Consider the following 23086-nt stretch of genomic DNA (forward strand, 5'->3'; position numbering starts at 1 on the left):
TCTAACTGTTTCAGGGCTAGCATTGTACAACAGCTTGTGGGTTTCACCATGTTACTTAAAACCAAGGTGGAAGAAGGTGTGTTATTAGAAATGTACTTCAAATATTTAATACCAGTCAGTCAAGTGGTTATGCAGCACTTTAAGCATCATCTCGCTCTGTGATCAAGATCTTGGCAAAACAGCAATCTGCTATTCTACATTTCTAAGTTCTTCCGCACAAGCATATCAAAACAAATTAGGTATCACTCAATCCTAAACATCCTCGGAGGTATTATTCCCGCCCACCTCAAACTGGGCCCCTTACCTGGGGGGGAGGAAGGAAGGGAATCAAGGCAAAGGTGGAATGACTTGCCCAAAACACAGACAGCAAGTCAGGGTGGGGAAAAATAAAATCCTCATCTTTTGATTGTTTTACAGTCAGACTTCTTTCCCACTTCAGCAAAGTGCATGCATGAATTATGAACATAAAACTCTCTAAGCACTTGGAAGCATGTGCTTAAAACTTGGCACATGCTTCAGTGTTTTTATTGGATATTAGAGCCAAACAAGGCTAAATGCTTCCCACCACAGAAAGATGTGAACAGAAGCCCTCACGCCTGCAGAAGAGAGCTGTAATTCTGTAGCATGGCACCTGTTTCCAGAGACAGTGAAATTTACACCATTATCACCAGCTCCATGGAACCTGATGGATTTCTGTGCAAATCATATGGTGGAACCACGAACTGTTTCCTATCTTCCTACAGAACCCCCATTTAGCTAGAATGAGCTCCTATATAACAGCTCTGTCTGCAGAAAGGTAATCACGTGACAGTGATAGTAACTGGTTACGAAGCCACCATAAAGTAAAGTGGCTCTTACCTATTTCTGTATAGCAGAGTGTTGTATGTTGTAGCACATGTAATCTCATTTATTGTTTTGGGTTTTCTTAAACCTATGGTAAAAATGCACAGAAATCATGCTGATCCTCATGCTCAACTGCTAGTAAAATTTTCTATTTACAAGATAAAAATGAAATTCTGCAATGATTAAGTGAGCTTTTTTCCCCAAACACTTCAATGCGCGCGCATGCACACTCACCTCAATGCAAAGTCTACATAATCAATTGTCATTTACAGTGCTCTTAATTTCAATATCTGCATTGTCTGGTTGAGGAGAGCATGGAGGTGAATTACTGAAAATTACTTTGTATGCCCAAATGTACCTACCAAAAAAAAAAAAAAGAAAGTGTCTATTAATCCTGATCTCAGGAGCCTTGTGAAATGATTTTTACGTTTTAGTTGCACTAGAGCTGTCAACTACAGCCCAAAAAGTTTTCTTCACTACTGAATTGTAGGACACTCACTTGCAGTGCCGTATTCTGCAATTTAAAACAACAAAAAACAACTTAGTATTGTTAAGGAAAAAAAATTCTTAAAAAGAGCCAGATACTTCCAGTTGAGTTTAGATACCCACTAGTATATTAGAGGGAAAGAATGATTAGGCAGACAAAGGAGTTTTCTTCATAAAGCTGTATCCATCTTTGCAGTTTTTTAAAAATCAAGCTGAGAGTACTCTTTAATTCCCTTCCACCTCATTCATTATGGTACACTCATCCACTCCTTTAAAAGTGTCATGAATTAAGACCAACACCACAGTTCTAGAGAAACATTTATTATAAGGTTGCAGGATTTATGCCAATATAAAGTCCCTTAAAACAGACTCAAGCTTTGAATCTGCTGCACTCTAGCAACTCTTTTTCATCTTTATACTGTAGTTCTTAACAAGAAACAATACTCTGCAGTAATAATGCTACTTGCTCATAAAAAGTTCTGATCTAAAAAGTTTGTGTACAGGCCAAAGTAGTTAAATTTACAGCTACGGTCACATCCACAACTGGGCCATACCAAGAGAGGTTTTCATGAAACAGGCAGCTTACAAGATAAACCAATTTATAACCAAAATACTGACAAACTTTAAAGAGCAACTACTGAATCTATGACAACTAAATACCACAAAAATCAAACAAAAGAATAAAGAATTAAAATGTAAACTCAGGAAAGGTTCCAAATATACATACAAGTTCAATACAGTAATTGCACAAAATGAGAAAAGCAATGTTAGAGGTTTATAATCACTGAGGTTAGATTTTACATGCTTCACACCTGGGAGTTAAAACAAACCTTGAACAATAAATGTTAAAAGGTTTTCTACCAGAAAACTGAGTGCAGAGCAATTCTACAAAACTACACTAAATGTGCAAACCACAGATTATTAATACATTAATTTAATCATTCTGTGAAAAATCAAAAGATGTATAAGAATTGATTCCAGCCAAGGAATCAATTGACATTTTATATTTATTTTTCTGCCATTCCCAGAATATTCTCAGTCAGACACATTCAATGGATAAGTTATCACGTTTCTTCTAAACTCCTCAAATTTCAGTTTCACATAAGACAACTAAAAATATTCTGTTATACCAAGGATCAAAGTAAGCTGAAATGGTGATTTTGTGTTTTGAAATACAAGCAATACAAAGAAAATGCATAATAAGGCTTTTGATTATCACTGCACATTTTAATTTAGAAGTCAAGCTGTAAAGCTCAGACTTCTTAATGAAGATGTGAAATAGTCACTTTCCATCCAGTGCTTCACTGTTGACAGATCTTTGTTTCAACCACAAAAGAATTTTCAAAGTGTCTGATTGTGTGACAGTTCTCAGCTGAGCGCTTCTGGAGACCTGGGTAGAAGAAAAAAAGTAAATTAGCAAGCTACAAGATTGTGTTCTTTACAAATAGCTACAAGTATTTATATATTTCTTAGGAGATAGCAGTATATGACTAGCTTAGTCTGTCAAGATACACTACTATTGAGTATTTAATTGTAAGGTCATTCAGTTAGTTGCCACTATGGTTGTACACAGCTTGTTTCTGCTGATTAAATATAAAAAGCCCAGGATCCTCAGAGCTGTGTTGACATACTAGGACTAAAACAGCTTTGTTAAATACCACTTATGAATAAATGTAAATTTCCTTCTGTTTCTAGTATCCTCTTAGCAGCTTATACTCTGAAGGACTATCACTAAATTAAGGTCATGACGTAAGCCTATCTACTAAACCAGTGGTTCTCAACTTTGTCAGACTACAATACCCCTTTCACAAGTCTGATTTGTACTGCATACCCCAAGTTTCACCTTACTTAAAAACTACTTGCTTACAAAAACAGACAAAAATACAAAAGCGCAAAAACAGACTATTACTGAAAAAAACCTTACTTTCTCATTTGGTCTGTATGAAATTTTAGTTTGTACTGACTTTGCCAGTGTTTTTTACGTAGCCTGTTATAAAACTAGGCAAATATCTAAATGAGTTGATGTACCCCGGAAGACTTGTGTACCCTCAGGGGTACTCATACCCCTGGTTGAGAGCCATTGTACTAAACCACAGCTCCCCCTTCCTAACTCTTCTAAGCTCCTGAAGGCAGTTCTCCCTTTGATTCCTCTTTCCCCTCCAGGGTTCAGAGAGAGTGTTGCAGAACACTATCCTTTTTCGTTCAGCCAGACAAACTTGTACCAAAACAAAGCAGAGATTGGGCCCCAGAGGAGCAATGAAATAAACGGCAAAACTTCCACTCACCGATAGGAATATGATCATGCCCTTGATTACCACTCCACTGACAGTGGATAAAATACGTAAGACTTGACAGAGCATTATCAGTGCATATCAACAGCATACCCTGACCAGAGCAAAACTGATTCTCCCACATGGTTTTAATGAAAAAAGATTAGACCAAAAGGACAAGAAAAACATGGCTGTATTGTGATCAAAGCAATGGTTGATCAAATTCAGTCTCCCTAGTGGAGTACTCTCACTGATGTCAGATTCCTCATGAAAGCTAAGAAGCTGACTATTAACAACAGTTTTGTTTGGATAGTTTAACAGAACACATAGAACAAGAAGAGTCTCTCTATGAAAATCTCCTCTCATGTACCAGCTGCTAACAGTCTGCTTATACTGCTGAGATAGAGAAACTGACAAGAAGGTTGGCCTTCACTTTGAATTATTTTAAAATAATAGCTTTTGTAGAAAGTTTGTGGGAAGTTCTGTAACTGGGTATAAAACTGCCTGGTATTTGCAGTCTCATTAGTTAAAAATTTACTAGAAAAAGAAAGCCAAAAACCATACTACTGTCCCTCCTCCTTTGTTCCCCGATCCCCCAAAGCAACTTAGGAAAACAACATGGTTTGAAGCGTTAACAAATTAGTCAGTAGCAAACAAATCCAGGATATGAACTCCAGAAGTCAAGGACCTTTAACTAAAGGCATTGTGTCTTCAATCCCCAATATCAGGCCTGGCAATCATTTTGAAAATGTAGGAAGTCAACAGCTGAATGGAAGCTCTAGTAAGTGCATGATTTTTGTTTCTTCTCATTATTTCCTCTCCTCTTCCCCCAAAAGTAGTGTTTGCAAAATGAGAATATACCATTTGATTTTCATCAGTTTTAGTATTATGGTTAAACATAGCCCAGGAGGCATTTACTGCATACTAATGACAAGACATTTATCTTTTAGACTAGGATTTTCTTTGGAGAGTTTTAGACCCAAGCAATTCCCTTAACAGTACATTTACTAAACCCTACCCTCCCCCCCTCTCCCTCCCCCCACACAAAAAATATTACGGGCAAACTAGCTTAATTACAGCAATATGTTGTACCACAATACAGTGGTTTTACTTATTTCCTGGATAAGACTTATAGGCAAGCAACTCATGTAAAAAGCAGATTTGAACTCCTGCTGTCAGTGCTAATGCATTAGCATGGCATATCAGCAACACTATACCCTAGAGCAAAAGAAAACCGATTATACTGAAAGTCTTCAGTGCATTAGCCACTCACTCGGACAAAGCATCCATCTGAACTAAAAAAAATGCATGCCCATCCAGGCCTTTAAAATTAATATTCTTCCCCTCTCCCTCACATTTCTGGGCTTCTCAGGAGAGATTCCCCCACTTCCATATATAAAGTTTTCCCTACTGCTGTCAGTAGAACAGAAGCAGAAACAAAACAACTGATCCTTCAAAGTTTCATTCTGCCAATAGCATCAATATCAAAGGAACAAGCAAAATTCCAGTGAACTTGGAGCAGGAAGGGGACAAAAAGATAAAGTTGTACCAGTTACCTAATGACAGCATAAATTAGTATGATCCCTTATTCCCTGGCCAGTGCAGGCCAGAAGCATTTGCAAATTTAAGACACAAAGAATAGCATCACAGGCTGTGGAGGAATACCTTTTCAGACCACTTCAGACAGGAGGATCACTATAAAATGGAGCAGGGGAAAAAAAAATCCCACGCAGACAGAGGAAAAAATTGGAAAAAGTTCAGTGTTTGACAAACAACTTCCTCTAACCAACCCCTAAATATTAGGATGCAGAGGTTTAATGTCTAGAAAGGATTGACTTAACTATACTGTGAACTGCATACAGTAATTTTAGTATTAAAAAAACCTCCAGTGCTTCAAAGAGCTGTGATGACCAGAAAGCTACAATCATCATTAGGGCTTTGTTGGCACATGTGTATTCAGACCCACTTCAAACAGCTCAGACATCAAATTTAATCCTGAATAGGTGGCAGTGCTCTAGTCTGGGTGCAGCTGAATCTTGCATCAGAATGTTTAGATTTAAAGTATGGAAGTCAACTGGTATCCATGCAGATCTAGGGATTTGTATTTCAGATTTCAAGATTCCCTCCAAGCCTTCATTATTTGTGACAACAGGCATCTAAAATAGATTCTACAATTTGTCAGAGTGTAACCAGCTAAAGGGAAATCCCCTATTATCTGAAGCCCAATTATCCAAGCATTAGATTGTTAAATTTAGATGTCCCTCCAAACCCTGAAAACAAGATTAATATGTAAACTAGTTTCTCAAATTCCAAATGTTCTTGACTGTCTCAGGACCTCTGACTAAAATGAGTGAGTGAAATTAAACGCATGTTCAGGTTGATATTTTGGGCATATGACTGAGGGCTTTGTAACCAGTAATAGCCCAGGTCTCATTCAGATTTGGAAGAGGAAAAAAAATCTTCAGACTCAAAAAATCTTTAAAGGGGAACAAAACTAGATTAAAATAAAAGGTAGATAAATGAAGAATTAGCCTGTTTAGTGGGGCATTCACACCTACTTGTTTCTGAAGTGAAGTTTTTAGTTTTCTATTTCCCCTCTCTGCTGAGGTAGTATATTGTCTATACTGGAGGAAACACTCACCTGCTCTCTGATCTCTGCGCTGTAGTCTGAAGGTCTCTTTTCCTACACAAAGCTGGTAAATGAAGATGCCCAAATCAGACACATTATCAATCTTTTCTGTTACCACCATTTCTTCACGAATTAGATAAGTCTGAGGCAAGTAAGAACCAGTCTTTAGCAAAAAAAGAAAAAAAAAGAGAAGAGTGTTAAATACTTTCATTAAATGTTCTGTTAAGAAACTTCACTAGTCTTCTGGACAGTCACATGCCAAAGAATTAGTATTTTTGACCACCACTGGAATGTAAGAAGTGGTAATTCTATTCATTATACTGTTAAATAAAAAATGGGATTCATTTTTAACATTACCCACCCATCATAAAGTGTCAGATTCAAGTTATTAATTCAAACTAGCTAGAGTATTATAATAGGAAAGTTGCAGTTAGAAGGTAGACCCTCTTACTCAAACCAATCACATGGAAAAACTAAGTAAATGACTCCACTCACACATTATTCAAAAGTGGTATTTCTGTATTTTCCTTATTTGAAGGCAAACTATCTCCCAATACCATGAATACACAACAGTGCAGCTACTGCTTCCAAATATATTAATGACATGGCAGATATAACTGTTCTGGAGAAGCAGCAGCTTCATATGCGGACTAGAGAATATGGTATTGTAAGGAAAAGTCATGATCATGAACAGAAGAGCAGTGTGCAATATGCTAAAACATGATCCTATTCCTTTAGTCCAGTTATTAGACACTATGATCCCAGTTTCTTTTCAAAACACACACACACACACACACACACACACACACACACACACACATCTTTACATAGCAAATAAAGTTTGCTTCTATGCACATATGGTCACTTCTTAGCAACAGTTAATACGGTTTCCAACACAAGTAACAAAACCAAGAAACCAATAGCCTTTAAGTTTCTTTTTCTGAACAGAAGTACTAACTACATTGTCATGATACTTTTCCTTTTTTTGGTTTGTAAGGAACCTGAATAGTATTCAGAATTTTAAGAAGTTTTAAATAGTTTCAAATGGCCACTTGATTTTCTGGGTTTTGGGTAAAAACCCTAAAATTTAAAAGCAAGTCAAATAAATTAATAGCAGTTTCCTGTTTACATTTTAAAATTCAAACATTTTAAACCCAAAATTTAGGTTATTTGAAATTTTAATGTCTTCATGAAGTTGAAAAGATATACTGCTTTACTTAACAAGCTGTATGTATGGATCAAATTGCATGTTCCGTCATTTTGCCCAGAGAGTCTACAATAGCTTTGAAAATACATCTACATAAAACACAGCCAGGGAACGTTTAACCCCCATTTCATAATCTGTTTGGAGGCAGAAATCAGGTTTTTCTTATTTTAACTCTAAAAAGCAGAGTCCCTTGAAAGTGCCAATTTGTTTCAGAATAACATAGTTGCCAAGCAACTGGTTTTGAGATTGTATCATGAAATAAGCTCACAACTGCACTCCAGTGAATGATTAGAGGTCAACAACTTGGAAAAGCAATTAAATACAGCTCTTTCCTGAAAGTTTCTACTTAACCAACACAAATGATCATTCCAATAACAACTTCGTTTCAAATATTTGTCTATTTTCCAAATTCTGCTGCATGTTTCTCCATAGTACCCAGATCTGCTATTTGCAATTTTTTCGCTTTCTTAAAGCTAGATATTTAGTATTTGAGAGCAGTTACCCTGAAATTGAAGTTCTCTATCCATTCAACAGGTAAAAGCCATATTGAAGAGTGGCCAGGAAGCTTTACCACAATGACATAATAAGCTGAAGGGGAGTGAAAAGCTTAATTATGGGAAGGGGGCCAGTTATTGCTACAGAACTTTTTAATTGTAGTTTCATTTGTTATCAGAAATCACTCCTTTAGCTGTGCTATTCAAAGTAGTGAAGGACTTGTACATACCGCCAGTTTTGCGAACAGGTCCATCAAATTCCTTGGTGGCATAACAATGGATGTGTTCAGAGGAATCACATAGCAGTTACCCAGTTGTAAGTCAAGATAAGCTGTCAGAAGCTATTATGAAAAGAAATTTAACAGCTTTTCTCAATAAAATCAAGTGCTATCTTAATTTGCGATGATTACAACTGACAGATTCTGTGAAAAACAAAACTCATTAAGGAATCTAGCAGGCCAAGATCAATGTATATTCAAAACATCTAGTAATTTTAGAAGAAGCAGTGATAGAACTAAAAGTAAGTTTATAGTAGATCATTTCAGAACATAAAAAGGCTAAAGCTCTACCTCGCACAAGAGAACATCCAAACAGGAAGTGAAAGACAGACCACAGAAGCATAAGCCTTCAGACTTTGGAAGAGTCTTCCTACCGTGAAGGAGCTTATGACAAGAAATACAATTAATATCAGGGACAGGACTTGGTATCTTGAAGATGTGTTCTTGTAATTACAGAAGCCTAATTAAAATGTGGCTCTAGTCAAAAATAGCGTATCCATGTTCTGGCTTAGTTTTCTGGAAACATGCACCGATTTATCACTTTCCACTTACGTTACAGTACCATTAGCTTTAAGATAAAGAATCCTCATGGGGCAATGTAGTAACCAATATAAATAGCTGGAGTAATTGTATGAAATATAATTATGCATAATACTTTGCAGAACCTCATTAAAAAGTTACCATAAGCTGCCTAGTCTCTTAAACAAATGGCAAGGTCCTGCCAAAAAAAATTTTCTATCCTTAACCATAAATGCCTCCTCTAAGTACTTAAAGCAATTTCTGTTTACAGAAATGATATGTTTACATAAACAAGAGTGAGTTTTGGTACCAGTTAGTTTAAAAAAAGAAAAGAGAAAATTCTCTCCTAAGTCTTTAGTAGTAGTAATTCCTTAGGCATTCCAACATGAGTTTTCTACACTCAATGAAGGTTCAACTCTAGTCCAGGTATATTTCAATCAATAAACAGAATGTTTGTAGCCTTTTTCAGTCTCTTCCTTGACATACGACCATGAAGGCCTCCCTCAAATCCAGGAAAGCACAGACAAACTGTCTCACGTTATCAGACAGACTTTTTGATATCCAGTTCTTGGAAAAAGTGACGTGAAAACATTATATTGGTCTGCTAAACGTAGCAGGTCATAAAGCAGCTTTAAAACATTCACATTATTTCGATTATCCATCTCCTTCCCCACCCTACCCCGAAACATGATTTTAGCAGCCAATAGCTGCAAACATTATGAGACTAAGGAAGGAAAGAGAACAAAAAAGTTAACCAAACTGTCAGTTAAAGTGACATGTCAAATTATATAAAGGAAAGAAAAAAGTTTTATTACTCTTCAGCAGAAGTGAATTCTACTTCAGTACTCTGAAAATTCAGCCCCTGCTCATTGGAAGCAGCTGTCTTACAGCCTCACAGCCAAGGAAAACTAAGGGAAGGTTTTTAGGCTCTGGGGGGTTAAAATGAGTTGCCTTAGAGAAATGCAAAACTGGAGGTAGACAGAGAGAAGTGTGCACACATTCTACATGTGGGGAGAAGTATGGCAAGAATACATCACAAAGAGAAAGGTACACAAAGGTCATAGAGAGGGTAAAGTAAATAAAGAAAAGTGGGAGGAGTAACACAACAGAAACAAAGGAAAAAGGAGAACAGGAAGTTGAAATGTTAAACACCAATATGCATATCTCTGATATGCAAGCAGTAGATTTTGAAAAAAGAATGCACATAGAAGTTGGAGTTTAATTACTGCATTCCAGGACATGTTCCCTCCCACCCCCTAAAAGCTGAAATTTCATTTGCAAAAGTCTTGACTGTCCAAGAATAAAAACAAACTTGAGCACACTTCTGAAAAGCAATTGTTTGGGTTTTTTTGGGGGGGCATCTGAAATACATTAAATTGCAGACATTTTCAAATATTTTTTTCTCAAGGTGGCATACTCCCAGATTCGCTTCTTTCTTAGACGGTCTATTTCCCACATTCTAACCTTGCGAAATTAGGGTGGGATTTTCAAAAATTCCTATTTCAATTGATGTCAGAGTGGCTGACAAGAAGAAACCAGTTTTGGAGACAATTGATTGGGATCCAAAGTTCAAAGGAAGCCCAGTTACTTAGTTTGAGAACGACTGCACTCGTATTTTTTTGAAAAGGAGACTTTCATATCTAAAGATGAGTATATTTAAGGCTAAATACAAGGTTCTGTTACTTTTGCAGTGATATATTTACACCACACCTCCAGGCTTTAGAGAAGCTACATATGAATAGCCCAATAATTCTGTCAGTTCTTGGTTTTCAACTACTTTTAAATACATTTACAACACGAATGTGCCTGAAGTTTCCTTTCTGCCACACCCACAAAATAAAAAAACTGGACATTTGTTTTGTGCTATGGGCCTTCCCATAGGTTTGCATTTTGCTGCACCACAGCTAAAAAGCAGAGAAGATTTATATCTAAAGATTTTATTTTTATTAGCAGTTTTATTGTCCTGTCCTAATTCAGGTTCAAAACTTTCCTTTCCATAGTTCAAGTTAAATAAAAATTTCAGCTGGCTGGGATTTCAGCACAATTCATTTCCAGGTGTTACAAAATATATCATGGAACACTGTGCTTAAATTACACAGCAACTGATCCCATTTTTCTGTTAAATGAAGCTGTTTCATTTAATTGAAAAAGACTTCCAGTTTTAATAGAAAGTAGTGTAGGTAGAATTTACATCTAGACTAGTAAGATTTGTTTGTTAATACCAAGAGACAGATTATCAACAGACATTTAATTACTAGGAGTGTGAGATGCACAATTGTTGGTGCCAAGCTGAAAGGATATGGTCTCAGAACCAAAGTCACAGTAAACTGACATTTAAATCCAGAGGACACATCAGTAGTAAAGCCACACATTTCCTAAAAGCATTAAAATGTCCCTTTTAAACTCACCCTGTCAAAATCATGAACAATAGCTGCTGGGTCACTGTCTGAGAACTTCGGAACTGGAACATCAATTATTGCTATGTTATCATCTTCCAAAATATCAGCTTCTTCTGCAATGGGCAGGAAGTATGGTTCTACAGCACGATCCTGATTTTCATTTTCTAAGTAACACATTTCTCCACGATACACCTTATGCTAAAAATAAAAAAAAAGTCAGCTCTGTCATTTTTTGGTGTTGCACTTTATTTTTAAACTTTAATCTAACACTAAATCTGAAGTTGTGTAGTTCTTTTCTACCCAACCTTCAAGCGTCAAGGCCTGAGACTCATTTCAGCTATCAACACCATGACAGAAATCCTATTGTAATAAACAATAAACCTACTGTTTACAATTAGGCTATGTTTTTATTTTTGGGTTGTCAAAATATGAAAGTTAACAAAACCAAACATTTATTCTGAACAACAAATAAATATTTACATTACCCTAGGCATGAAGTACTTGTAGATGCAGGCTCCACCAACCACAACCCCTGCTAAGATGAATGCAAGACCCAAAAGGGTCAACAAACACCTTCCAGATGAATTTTCGTTTCCATGTGTTGCAATTTCTGGATCCTTTATAGAAAAGGAGATGAGAGATTTGACACAATTTAGTTGCCTTGAATTTACAATCATCTTTATTCTATCAATTCAAGTGCTCAAACTTGACCTATGATCCACATGGGGTGGTCACTGGGCATCATGGGGAAAAAAAGCTGTATCTGAGAGAGGTTTTTTTGGTATGGTGCCATAGCAACTTAAGATCAATTTTTTAAAAAGCAATTGCAGTGAAAGTGTTCTTAGTGTAAAATACAGCAAATAGCAGTAATTTCAGAAATCCCTTGCAATTCTAGCCCATTCTCTGACCAGAACTGGGCAAAAATGGCCTGTCCTCTGAAGTTAAACTGTTCCATTTCAGAATATTCAAAATAAATAATTGCCCACATTAAACTAACAGTATAGGGGGGAAAAAACATTTTAATTAACCTAAATAGTCATTTCTAACTCAATTTAAAAAAATATGCAAAATTTCATTGCTATGTCTTACGTTCAAGATTTAAGGAGCTTGAGACCACACTCCAACTGCCTATTTACCATCATGCGTATAACTACCCTTCTGTCACATTTCTTAACTGAAGAAACGCCAGCAAATTTCAAAAGCTTTTAAAGCAGCAGGCAAGATCATTTTTTTCATCAGTCAAAAACTTTAAAACCATATTTTTTGTTTAATACAATGACCTCCTTTCATAAAATTATTCCTGACAAGAAGAGATTGCATCAAAATAAAGCCATCATATGCCATATAAATATCTGTCATCCCTTTACACCTAATCCCATGCCAGTTATTGTGGTTCTACAGTAACCTTTTCCAATTCTTTATGCGTTCTTCTCTCCTGTTGCTGTATAAGACCACCCTACAATTGGGAAATGGGCTATTTAACAGAGTTGCCAAATGCATAACAAATGCGAAAAGCATTTTTATTCAGAGAAGTAACAGTAGGAGTTACTTATAAGGAATGGAAGCAAACATCTCAGATAAGTGTTATCTTAAGCTGACTGTGTGTCCTTTTAGTCATGTTTGCCAATTGCACGCCCAACAGCATATGCTGAGCAAACAGAGTATCAAAACATCAAAAACAAATATGTTGAATTTCCCATAGCATGTTAGTACAGGAAAAGTTTACTACTTAGATTGCAAGTTCTTTGGGATAGGAACCATCTGTTGTTTGTGCCTAATGCCTAGCACAATGGTACCCTAATTCATGACTGAGACCCCTAGCCACTACTGGAATACAAACAAACAAAGACATTAAAAGGGCTTTTTGTCAGAATATTACTGATTTCCTTTTTTAAAAGGGATATCCATGATTTGCTGAGCACAAACTTGAAATTTCTCATATCCAAGGACCTAGCTCTTAAGTGATTAGTTTAACAGACATTTTTGTTCTGATATTAAACTATGTCAGATGCTGGTTTATCCAACATTCTGCTTGCATACTATTGGTGTAACAAGTATTGCTTCAGCAAGATGGCCACTAGTAGATGGTTGAAAAATACTATTTTAAAAATTAATTTCATTTTGTGTATGGTGAGAACAGTTTCACCATAAGGACATTTAGACTGTGGCACAAAATAAAGCATTTTTTAAAGAAAGCTTACATTTATTAAGGCCAGTTTTATTTTGCACCTGCCAATCTTTATCAAGATACTGTATCACATAGACCATTACATAGTTCCCACCCTTTGACATGATTACTTAAATCAAATGTTGGTGTGTTAATGAATACCAGGGTTCTAATTGTAGTGAAGATACCCTAAGCAATCTAGATGAGTGCTTTTTTCAATTTGTAATCATGGAGAAAAAACTAGCTATGCTGGTTTATGGGGACTATACACAAGTCAAGACAGAGATGGCGTGTGTGAACTCTTACATCTGAGTAATGGTTTGCGTACAAGCGTTTTCTCGTGCTCTCTTAAAATGTGCTGTTTCAGCAAACGTTTGTGCCAGTAAACTTGTTTGCTTTCCACTATTCTAGCAAACGCAAAAAGGAAGTGAACATAGCCAAACTGAATTCACTTTTATTTAAGTGGATTTGCATGGTATTCACTCACCTCTAAGAATGACTGCTACATTACACTCTGGAGTTGGAGGGAAGAGTTTATCTATGGCTGTATGTCATTTAGTTCGATAATATTTTTGAAATGCATATGTCAACAGAAAGTAGCTCAGATCACAAGTTGCTCATCTCATTTATTTGAGAAATCAAGAAAAAAGGCATAAAAATTACAAAAAATGTGTGCACTACAAAAAAGTCACAACTGTGTTAAGAAATTTATATTGAAGAGAATTAAAAATATATATCCACAATGTTATTTATGGACAAATGGTCTCACGGCCATTATATTTTTGGCCAAATATAAGAGAACCAGTTGAATATACTATACATATGGTCCCTATTTCTAATAGTAAACCCATGAAACATGTATTTTCCCCCTCAGATATGCAAAAGTCCAGGATAGATGGGAACTCAGCCTCTAAACTGTTGTGTCACTGTGCAAATTACCAGGTGCTAAATTATCCCTCTCCATAGTTACTACTTTAGTTACCTCAGAGATTGAGACTACAGTGGACTAAAGCAAAAGTATGGCAGAAAATAGTTCCCCCCCCCCCCTTTACAGTACATCATTTAAGAAAATAAATTCCTCCCACATATTTAAAATGGCTGTAGAATAATAAACCATACGGACAACTCATTAAGGAGGGAAAAAAAAAACCCCCACAGAATACTTTCCTGGGCTTTTACTTAAAGCTCTCTATGGAAGGGAGTTCTTAAATTAAGGCAGACATGCCACAACCCTAGACAGTTTACAATAATGCCATCTGCCCTCGGAACTGGCAACAAATCTGGCATAAAACAGAAGTGGCAGCTGAGTGTTCAGACACAGCCTCTTTCCGTCACCCGAGGTAGGTTATGACCAGCAACGTGATTTGGGTTAAAAAAAAAAGAGAATCAAAACCGCTTGAGCTAGTCGGCTCACTGCTTCCATAACACTTTCCGTGCCAGTTTCGCTATGGACGCTTATACAGGAGTGCAAGGTTCAAGCCAGAGTCTCCGAGGCTGGCATTAACGCGGAGCTCAGCTCCTGGATTAAAGGGCCCACCACGAGAGCACGCTGTGCGCGGCGAGCCCGTGGAGGGTTTGGAAGCGAGCCTCGGACGCACTCTTCGGGGAAGGTGTTGAGGGTGCGGGGCTCAAGACGGGGTGACGCGGGGCTATACAGCAGCGGGGCACTGCCGTAGGTCACCCCTGCAAGGGCTCGCTGGGCAGGAGAGATCTCCCTGGTCCCGCCGGGGGTGCCCGCTGCCCGGCCAGCCGTGTGTGACGCCATCACAACAGACGGGGGGAGCGGAAAGCAAATGGCTGTGGTGAGGCCAGAGCGCAGCGGGCCCCGCACAGCTCGGGCTCGGCCTGGCAGCCTCCATTAGAGACTGGAACAATAACACCGGCCACCCCCCGCCCGACACACACAAAATGGATCCCACGCCGCCGCAAGAAGGGCCCGGGCAGGACGAGGCCGCCGCAGAAAACAACGCCCCTGGGAGCCCCCGCCCCGCTGTGGGGCAGACCAGGCACCTCCCCCGCGTAGGGAGGGCCCGCTTCCCCCTAGGGCGACATGGGGAGATAACCCCCCCCTTCCCCAGTAGGCGAGATCTAGGTAGGGGACGCCCTCGGCCCCCGCCATTTTAGCCCCTAGCTGGGGGGGGGGGGGCGGCGCTGTGTCCGCCCCCGGCCGCCACAGCAAAGCACAGCATTGCATGAAGATGGCGGCACCCAGGTTCCCCTCGTCGCTCCTCGGCGGAGGGGGCCCGCTCCCCGCAGAGCCCATCCCGCACCTTGTCGGCCACCAGCGCCTCGGCCGCATCCTTCTTGGGCTCGTCCTTCTGGGCGAAGGGGGAGCTGAAGGCGATCTTCACCATGGTGCTGCCAGCCTACTCCGTGCTGCGCAGCTTAACGCTCGCTACCCTCCTCCCTGATTGACCGTCACCCCAGCGCCGCCGCTGATGAGAGAGCCCGCCCCGCCACGGGGGAGGAGCCAGTGCGCGCCCCGCCCCCGCCGCGAGTCCGTGCGCGCGGGCGGCGCGGAGACACTCTGCGCGTGCACGTGCAGTCAAGCTACACTAGCTGGCTTGGCTTGGCTTGGCCTGGCCTGGGGGGGAAGGGAGTAATGGAGAAGCCGAAGCGGCGCCCCCTGCGGGAGCGGGCCGGGCGCGTCGCGTCACAACGGACCCGCCGCCGCCTGTGTCTGGCCTGGCCAGGCCAACACGGGCTCCGGCCTCTGGGCTCCGCAGTTTAACGTATCCCACCCCGTCTCCTGCCCGGACGGGACTACCCCAGTCACCATCACGCGCTGCAAGACACCCACCGCCTTGTGCTGGGGTGAGGCGGGTTGGCTTGTTTGCACGTCTCAGGCTGGGCAGGCCCAGGTCGCCGTCAGCCGCTGCTCTCAAGCAGGGCCTAAGCCTGCAAGTGCTGCCACCTTCCTTCCTCCTGGGGAAAGGCATTTGGGCCCTAAGAATGACAGCCCCAGCCTGGCACCCCCTTTGTCCCTGTCAGCCCTGCACCCAGGAGAGGAAATTATTAAAAAAAGAAAACCTTGCTCCAAGCAGAGTTTTGACCCCAAAGAGATGGGCCCGAGACTCCATGAAGTCCACTAGGGACTTGACTTATACCATTGATTGTATGGGAGGAGCCCTGGCACTACAGTGAGGGGTGGCTATGGGAAATCCTCAGTGGACAGGTAGGCTCCTAGGCAGACATACTCACCATTAGTTATATAACAACACCATGTGTGTGTGCATATAGCCGTTTAACAAATGAGAATTCTCATTCTCCTATCCCTGCCTTGAGAAAGGCTTACTGTTTGAGCCTTGAACCTGCCCTGCAACCTGCCAGCAAGGCCCCCGATCTCTGTCTCTAAGCAACTTTCCTCCCATGCAGGAGTGTTTTACAAACATTTTCCTCAGTATTAAGTGTCATTTATTTATATAGTGCCACAGTTGTGTGAGGCACTTTACCAGCCATAGAAAGACAAGATTTCTGGCCTGACAAGATGACAGGAGGAAGACATCACTCATTGGGAGTGATACTGCTCTTTGGTATAGTATGGTGTGTTGTGTATATACAGGTAGTCAGTATACACACACACATGTATATAATAGGTTACTAGTACATAGGGATCACATCACTCACCAATGAAAAGCAGACATGGGTGGTGGCAGCCAGCAGGGCACCTTGCTGCACAACAAGGGGAGGAGGAAAATTTTGATAAAATATACCTGAGTGACACCCTTTCACATGAAGGAACTGTTAATGGCCACACAGAGCAGACCACACATCAGTGTTCAATGCCTCATGTGAAACACCCTCATGGAGCAAACCACGTGGAACTCCTATTTTAGACTGATGAAGGTGTGAGTCAATCCTGCTGGAATTTGACCGTTTGGTTCCAGCAGGGAGTCTAGATATTTCAGATCTAATGTTTAGATCACTGAGCCATCCTAACCAGTTAATCATAATTAAACAGAACTAATTACTATGCAAATATTGCAATCATTAAGGCCTACAAGTGTAAACAAAATGAATGGTGCATTCCAACAGACATATTCCTCTTATTCTACAGAAAGCTATATCAGTGTTATTTCCATTCAAGATCCTGGCATGATGCTGTTTCCTTTTATATCTACAGGAATTTTGCCTTTGACTTCAAGGGAGGATGATGAAATCTTTTATAGTCATTTAACCTGTCTGGGTCTGCTAAGCGTGCCCATCACAACATGCAGTCTTTCCTCATTTTCACTAGGTAACCAGCTAGGGATTTATTTCTCATTTCTAGCTTTAGCACGTCAAGAATGGGATCAGACATGTTCCCCTCAAAGTTGATAAAAAGCAACATCTCCAAAAACAGGTTAGATAAATCTGTTACAGAAAGGTACCACTGCTGTGTTCATTTTCCTTTTGCTGCAACTGTATGATCTGCATAAAGTCAAACTCTCATATACTCTACTTGTAAACTGGAATTTTATATTTTATATGAATAATTTTCATGTTCTTTATCTAGTACAATTTCATTATGCTTAGTATTTCGTACCCAAATTAGCTTTATCTATCTCTCATTCAGCATCTATTATTCTCTGTCTGAGAAAGAGAATACTCTTACGTTTCTTGATAAGACAGCAGAACTCCACAATGATAAAACTAAGAGACAAACAATTTATCAGGACATTTATTTGCATGTCTCAACTTGATCACTCTCTAATTTCCATATTCTTCATAACCTGAGATGTGTGCACCTCAAGAAGTTCAGTGCTCAGGTAAGCACCCAAAAGTCTAAAGGCTTTCTTGAAATTTATCCAAACTTCTTGGATTTGCAAAACTAAGCTGGAAATCTCACAAAATTCCTTATGAGATTTTTTGGCATTTCTACTTCCAGTCTCTGCCTGAAACCAGATGTAAAGTAACCATTTATCATAACATTTCAGAACTTCCACAAAAATTTATTTCTAAAAAAGGTCAATGTGCAGAGATATCATTTTTATTTTATCCATTTCACCCATTTCGCATCCTGACACACACCTAGTAATCTCTCTCTGCTCAGACACCAAATCCTCCTCCAATATGAAACTATGTTTAAATCAATTAATCTGATCACATTTTGTAAAGCACTTTCAATCCAGGACATTAGCATTAGGGCAGTCAAGCCCATGCTGAGGAACATGTACATAAGGAAATTCAATTCTTTGGTGACCTTAAAGCTCCAATCTACTGTATCAATTAATATTGGGGATCTGACTATTATCCAAGGCCACCTCAGCCCTTCGACTACAAAACTGTTGTTGAATCCGATAATTCCACTAGGCATTGCTTCCACTTGCCTTCAGACTTTCCCAATTTGTTGGCTCCAATCCAATCCTGAAGTAAACAAAATCCCAAGATAACTAGACCAGTATATCATCTATTTTTTTTCAAACTCCATGTTATTTTTATTTTCTTTCTACCAGATACCTTATTTCTAGTTTTACTGGTATTTACTCTGAGATCATTTTTATCACCTTGAAATGCAAGAAAATCTAAATTATCCTTTTTATCTAGCTGGTATTTCTGACATTAGAGTAGCATTGCCATATATACTAAACTAAACAGATTTTATTATGTCTTGTAGATCAGTGACATTACTGCTCCTGTGACTCATTTCTCTTTGGCACCATCTACAGTGGCATGGGAACTGAGTTTCTTAAGATAGTTTTAAACATTGTCACTATTTAAATTAAAGCATGGATTTTAAAAACAGTTTAACATGGTTTGGCCCATCCTCTCAGGTCAGCCTAAACAGTGTTACAATTATTTTAGTGTGAAGGGGTTTTTACACTATTTTAAGAAAGATTTTAGAAAACATGCCTTAAAACCCATTCTTACCTATTCTAACCCTTTGCCTCTGTTTCCCCATATATAAAATGAAGCTATTTCCTTACCTTACAGAGATAGTATGATGCACCATTTGTTAATGTTTGTAAAACACTGAGATTTTGGCATAGAAGATACTATTTAAGTACATAATCTTGATTCATTTTTATTTTTATAGTTCAAACAAAACTGGTGAGTAGGGCTGCAGTCTGGCAAAGCTCGTAAGCACATGCTTAACTTTCCAATGGGACACTCGCATGCTTAATGTTAAGTGTGTGTTTAAGTGCTTTGCTGGACTGGGGCCTCATTGGATATTTAGATCTCAAATTGCTTATTCAATCAGTATGGAATTGGCATTCACAATGTACATTACATAATGTAAGCTGCCACGTGCAGTGGTGATTTTTTCCTGTAGATCTGTACAGTGCCCAACACAATGGAGGCTCATTCCAGCTCTAGATGCTTCCGCAAAACAAATAATGAATAATAATATAAATGATAATAAATAATCATTTTAAAATTTAAGATATTGTTATCACTTAAAGATCCTTAGGAGTGGAATAATTAGCAAAATCTTAAACAATGATGAATTTGTATATGCCGGTTGCTAAAAATTAAAGGGCCACTACTAAGGTGATAAAGTGAGCTTAGCAATGGGAGACCCTCAAAGGTTTGCTACAAATAAGACTCAATAAACATGAATGATTCAATCTGTGTTTATCCAGACATTTGAGATTTCATCTGTCTTTGCCTCCTATCCTTTTCCATCCCTCTTCCCCAGTCTTTCCTCCTTCTCTTTCCAGCTTCACTCCCTCATCCTGTCTTTCTTCCTGCCCAGCTCTGATACTTTCTGTCTCATTCCCTAACCAATGACCCTAGACCCTTTCTCTCTCTCTCACTCCAAGACTCCCAGTAAGCATTCCATCCATATTTTTAAATCTGAAACTGATTGTTGTCGGGGCTGCCCATATAAGCTATTTGCAGGGTTGTTGTAGCCATGTTGATCCCCAGGATATTAGAGCGACAAGGAAGGTGAGGTAATGTATTTTACTGGACCTATTTCAGTTGGTGAAAGAGACAAGCTTTCAAGCTTACACAGAAACCTGAATAAGTTCTCTCTATAAGCTCAAAAGCTTGTCTCTTTCACCCACAGAATAAAAGATATTACCTCACCCACATTGTCTCTTTAATGTAAGCTATTGTCAGGGAAGATTACTCCCACTGGCTTCAATGAAGTTATGACTGGATGAATTTGGCCTATTACTGACCCACTTCAGTTGCAACTATTACTGAGGATACCTATTTCTGTATAGTAATTTTACTATGTGTCAATCTCTCCACCTACTCCCATGACTGATTGAAGTGTTTGTTGCACTGGGAATGGATTAATATTTTTGACAAAAAGGTTATTATTAGTATTTTAAGGAGTTTATGGATATAATTTGTACTGAAGGTCTCTTCAGAAAATGTAGTTATCTTTGGATTGTTGTTGAAACACAACAACAAAGTAAGTTAAAGAGAAAAGAACCTATTTACATTTAGGGGAAAGTCACAGGAATCCATTTTCTCTGTATGCAGTGACATACTGTGGAATTATTTAGCAGAAGGGCAAGTTTGAAGGAGACTGAGAAGAAGAGGTGGTTACTGATTAAGCAACAGAGTGAAAAAACAAATCCTCTAATGACTGTGTGCAGACTGAAAACTGAATAGGAACTCGGCTGCCCACACAGCAATTGACTCACAAGATAAAACTCCACAAGAGATTCCAAAACTCCCAAAAATTTGCAGAGCAAGCCGCAATCAGGAATGATAACCGGGTCAAATTAGCCTCCGATGTAGTTCTACTGAAGTCAATGGAATTTCATCAGAGTCGAATTAGGTCCAGAATCTCTTCTGGCAATCAAAATAAACATTGCTAATGTTATTCTTAGAGGAAACCCAAGAAACACCAAAAGATCAAGATCTCTCCTGCTGAACTGACCAGATACACATTGGTGGACACAGTTTTTTACCTTTGCATTGAGGGGTGTCTTCTGAGGTCCCCCTTTTTTTCTCTCGTTTACATTTCCCCCTACAACCACCCTCAATGGCTCCATGCCCCAGCAATTCTCCCTCTGGCTGAGGTGGGTTGGACGCGGCTCACTCCATGTCTCGTCAACACCATTCTGTGTGTTGACCAGGGTGGGGGTTGTTTTAGACTGACGCCAAGTGTTTCTCCACCCCCTGGCCCTAGGGCTGAGCAAAGGCCTGTCCTCTTGGACTCCCTAAATGGGAAGGAGAGTGGCATTAACCCCACCCTTTTATCCTTGGTCGTCTCTTTGCTCCACTTGCTTGAACAACTACAGTGTGGTGTCTCACCTTTAGCCCAGAGAGTGGCTGCTTTGTTTAACTGCTGCCCAAATTATCTGGAATGTAGTGCAACCAAGTGACAAGATCTGCACTCTGCCACTGGAGGTATTTTCAGTGTCCGGCCTCTCTTGTCTACACAAGGAAAATTACCTGTTGCTGACAATATAATTGAGCTAGGAGTGAAGCTTGAACTTGATTTAACTGCAAGTGTAGACAAGGGCAAACCACGTTCATCATTGTATGACTGCACTGTCTGCAACAATACTGAACATGGTTGGTTCTTGTCTACAATTGCTGTTAAACTCAGACCAACGCTGGTTAATTTTCTCATTGTAGACAAAACTTTACAGGCAGCCTGGTAAATAAGAACTCTCATTTAATCTGATTTTCCTGTCTTTTTGCTGCACGATGTTGCTTCTTTTGCATATTGCATAGCTATATCTATTAATATGTCATTAATGATGGATCGGTCTACAACACTTCATACACACTACATCCTCATTTACAAGTATAGCTGAGAAACAGTCTACAAAGTAGCCTATTCAATTAAGTCTGTGATATGAAGCTAGTGACCTGGAGAAGTTTGCAGAACTGGGATGAAAAATGTAGGAGTGTCTGGCAAACATTTCAGTAGGGTTTTGTTAGCCATGCAGAGCTATATTTTAAATCAAAAGGATATAGTTTAATGGAAAATATATAAACACAATTATATGATTCTGCCAACATGAATAAATTCCCTTCAACAGGCAGCACAATTTTTCCATGTCTCCAGTTAATTCTTGAATAGAGGTTTCCCAAAAAGGGTTTGAAGAAAAACAAACTCATTTTTAGGTATCATACAAATACAACCAATTTGTATGACTTTTTTTTAAAGACTATTTTTCATTCTAAGGGCAACTTACTTACCAAATTTCAGTTCATTAATGCCTGCTTATTTGCATCTGGGTGAGAATACATCCCCAGTTATTGTAATCAGTTACACTGCATTTCTGCTTTGTTTTAAATAATGAAAGGATATGAACCCCTAAATAAGAAACTCTGATGGTAAATGAAGGGTTATCCTTCTCAGCTCATGTGCTTTTTTTAGAGTACAGGTGTCTTTTGTATTTAATCTGTTTTAAATCTGAAATGTCAAAAATAGAAATACCACAAAACACCTGTCATAACAGCATCTTGCAGTACAATCATGTTCAGTTAAAACATTTGTTTGTGTTTTATCTACACAGAGTAAAATAAGTTGCACATGAGGTGCATGTCTTCTGCTAAGGAACAGAACATATGATGGCTTCACTCTGATGTGATGTTTATCTTCATGAGTGAAGAGACTCACAACGCTATGAGGTGCAAAGCCACAACAAAGTTGCCAGGTTTCTGTTCATGTGTAAGGATAACAGTTAGTTGTCTGAGACCTAAGCTATCATGTATGGCTCAAGTTTCTTCTCTTCAAAGCGTAGGGAAAAGAACGGATCTTTCATTGTATTTTGTTTTGAGTATAAGGCTGTGTACGCTTCCAATTTTAAAGAAATGTAAAGTTACTCTCTCTGCATCATTTTAAGCCACAAAGTTGAAGAAGGAAGTGTTTTGGACCCATCTGATACAAGATAATG

At 39.1% G+C, this 23086-nt stretch overlaps 1 protein-coding gene across 2 annotated transcripts; it reads right to left on the minus strand.

The window, feature by feature from the left end:
- Positions 1 to 1634: 1634 nt before the first annotated feature.
- ITM2A (integral membrane protein 2A) lies at positions 1635 to 21284 on the minus strand. 2 transcript variants are annotated; one of them, XM_067548358.1, is made up of 6 exons: positions 21143 to 21284; positions 11611 to 11742; positions 11135 to 11323; positions 8160 to 8270; positions 6241 to 6391; positions 1635 to 2719 (listed from the first exon to the last, which is right to left on the minus strand). In XM_067548358.1, the coding sequence occupies exons 1-6, from the start codon at positions 21224 to 21226 to the stop codon at positions 2631 to 2633; spliced, it is 756 nt and encodes a 251-aa protein (XP_067404459.1). In that variant the 5' UTR covers positions 21227 to 21284; the 3' UTR covers positions 1635 to 2630. The 2 variants fall into 2 exon arrangements, with proteins under 2 accessions (XP_067404459.1, XP_067404458.1); XM_067548357.1 differs by lacking the exon at positions 21143 to 21284 and adding an exon at positions 15563 to 15723.
- Between the last annotated feature and the right edge of the window lie 1802 nt (positions 21285 to 23086).

Source organism: Emydura macquarii, unplaced genomic scaffold (assembly GCF_026122565.2).
Source record: "Emydura macquarii macquarii isolate MOO-44397 ecotype Brisbane River unplaced genomic scaffold, CSIRO-AGI_Emac_v2 contig_1253, whole genome shotgun sequence".
Classification (NCBI taxonomy): Eukaryota; Metazoa; Chordata; order Testudines; family Chelidae; genus Emydura; species Emydura macquarii.

Excerpts from the sequence above, each read along its gene's own strand:
- ITM2A (XM_067548358.1), bottom strand. The coding sequence starts at position 21,226 with ATGGAGCCATTGAGGGTGGTTGTAGGGGGAAATGTAAACGAGAGAAAA. Across the intron at positions 8,271-11,134 it reads TTGTTCATGATTTTGACAGG|CTTCTGACAGCTTATCTTGA; the intron begins GTGAGTTTAAAA and ends TTTTCATAATAG. Across the intron at positions 2,720-6,240 it reads GCGCAGAGATCAGAGAGCAG|GTCTCCAGAAGCGCTCAGCT; the intron begins GTGAGTGTTTCC and ends TCTTCTACCCAG.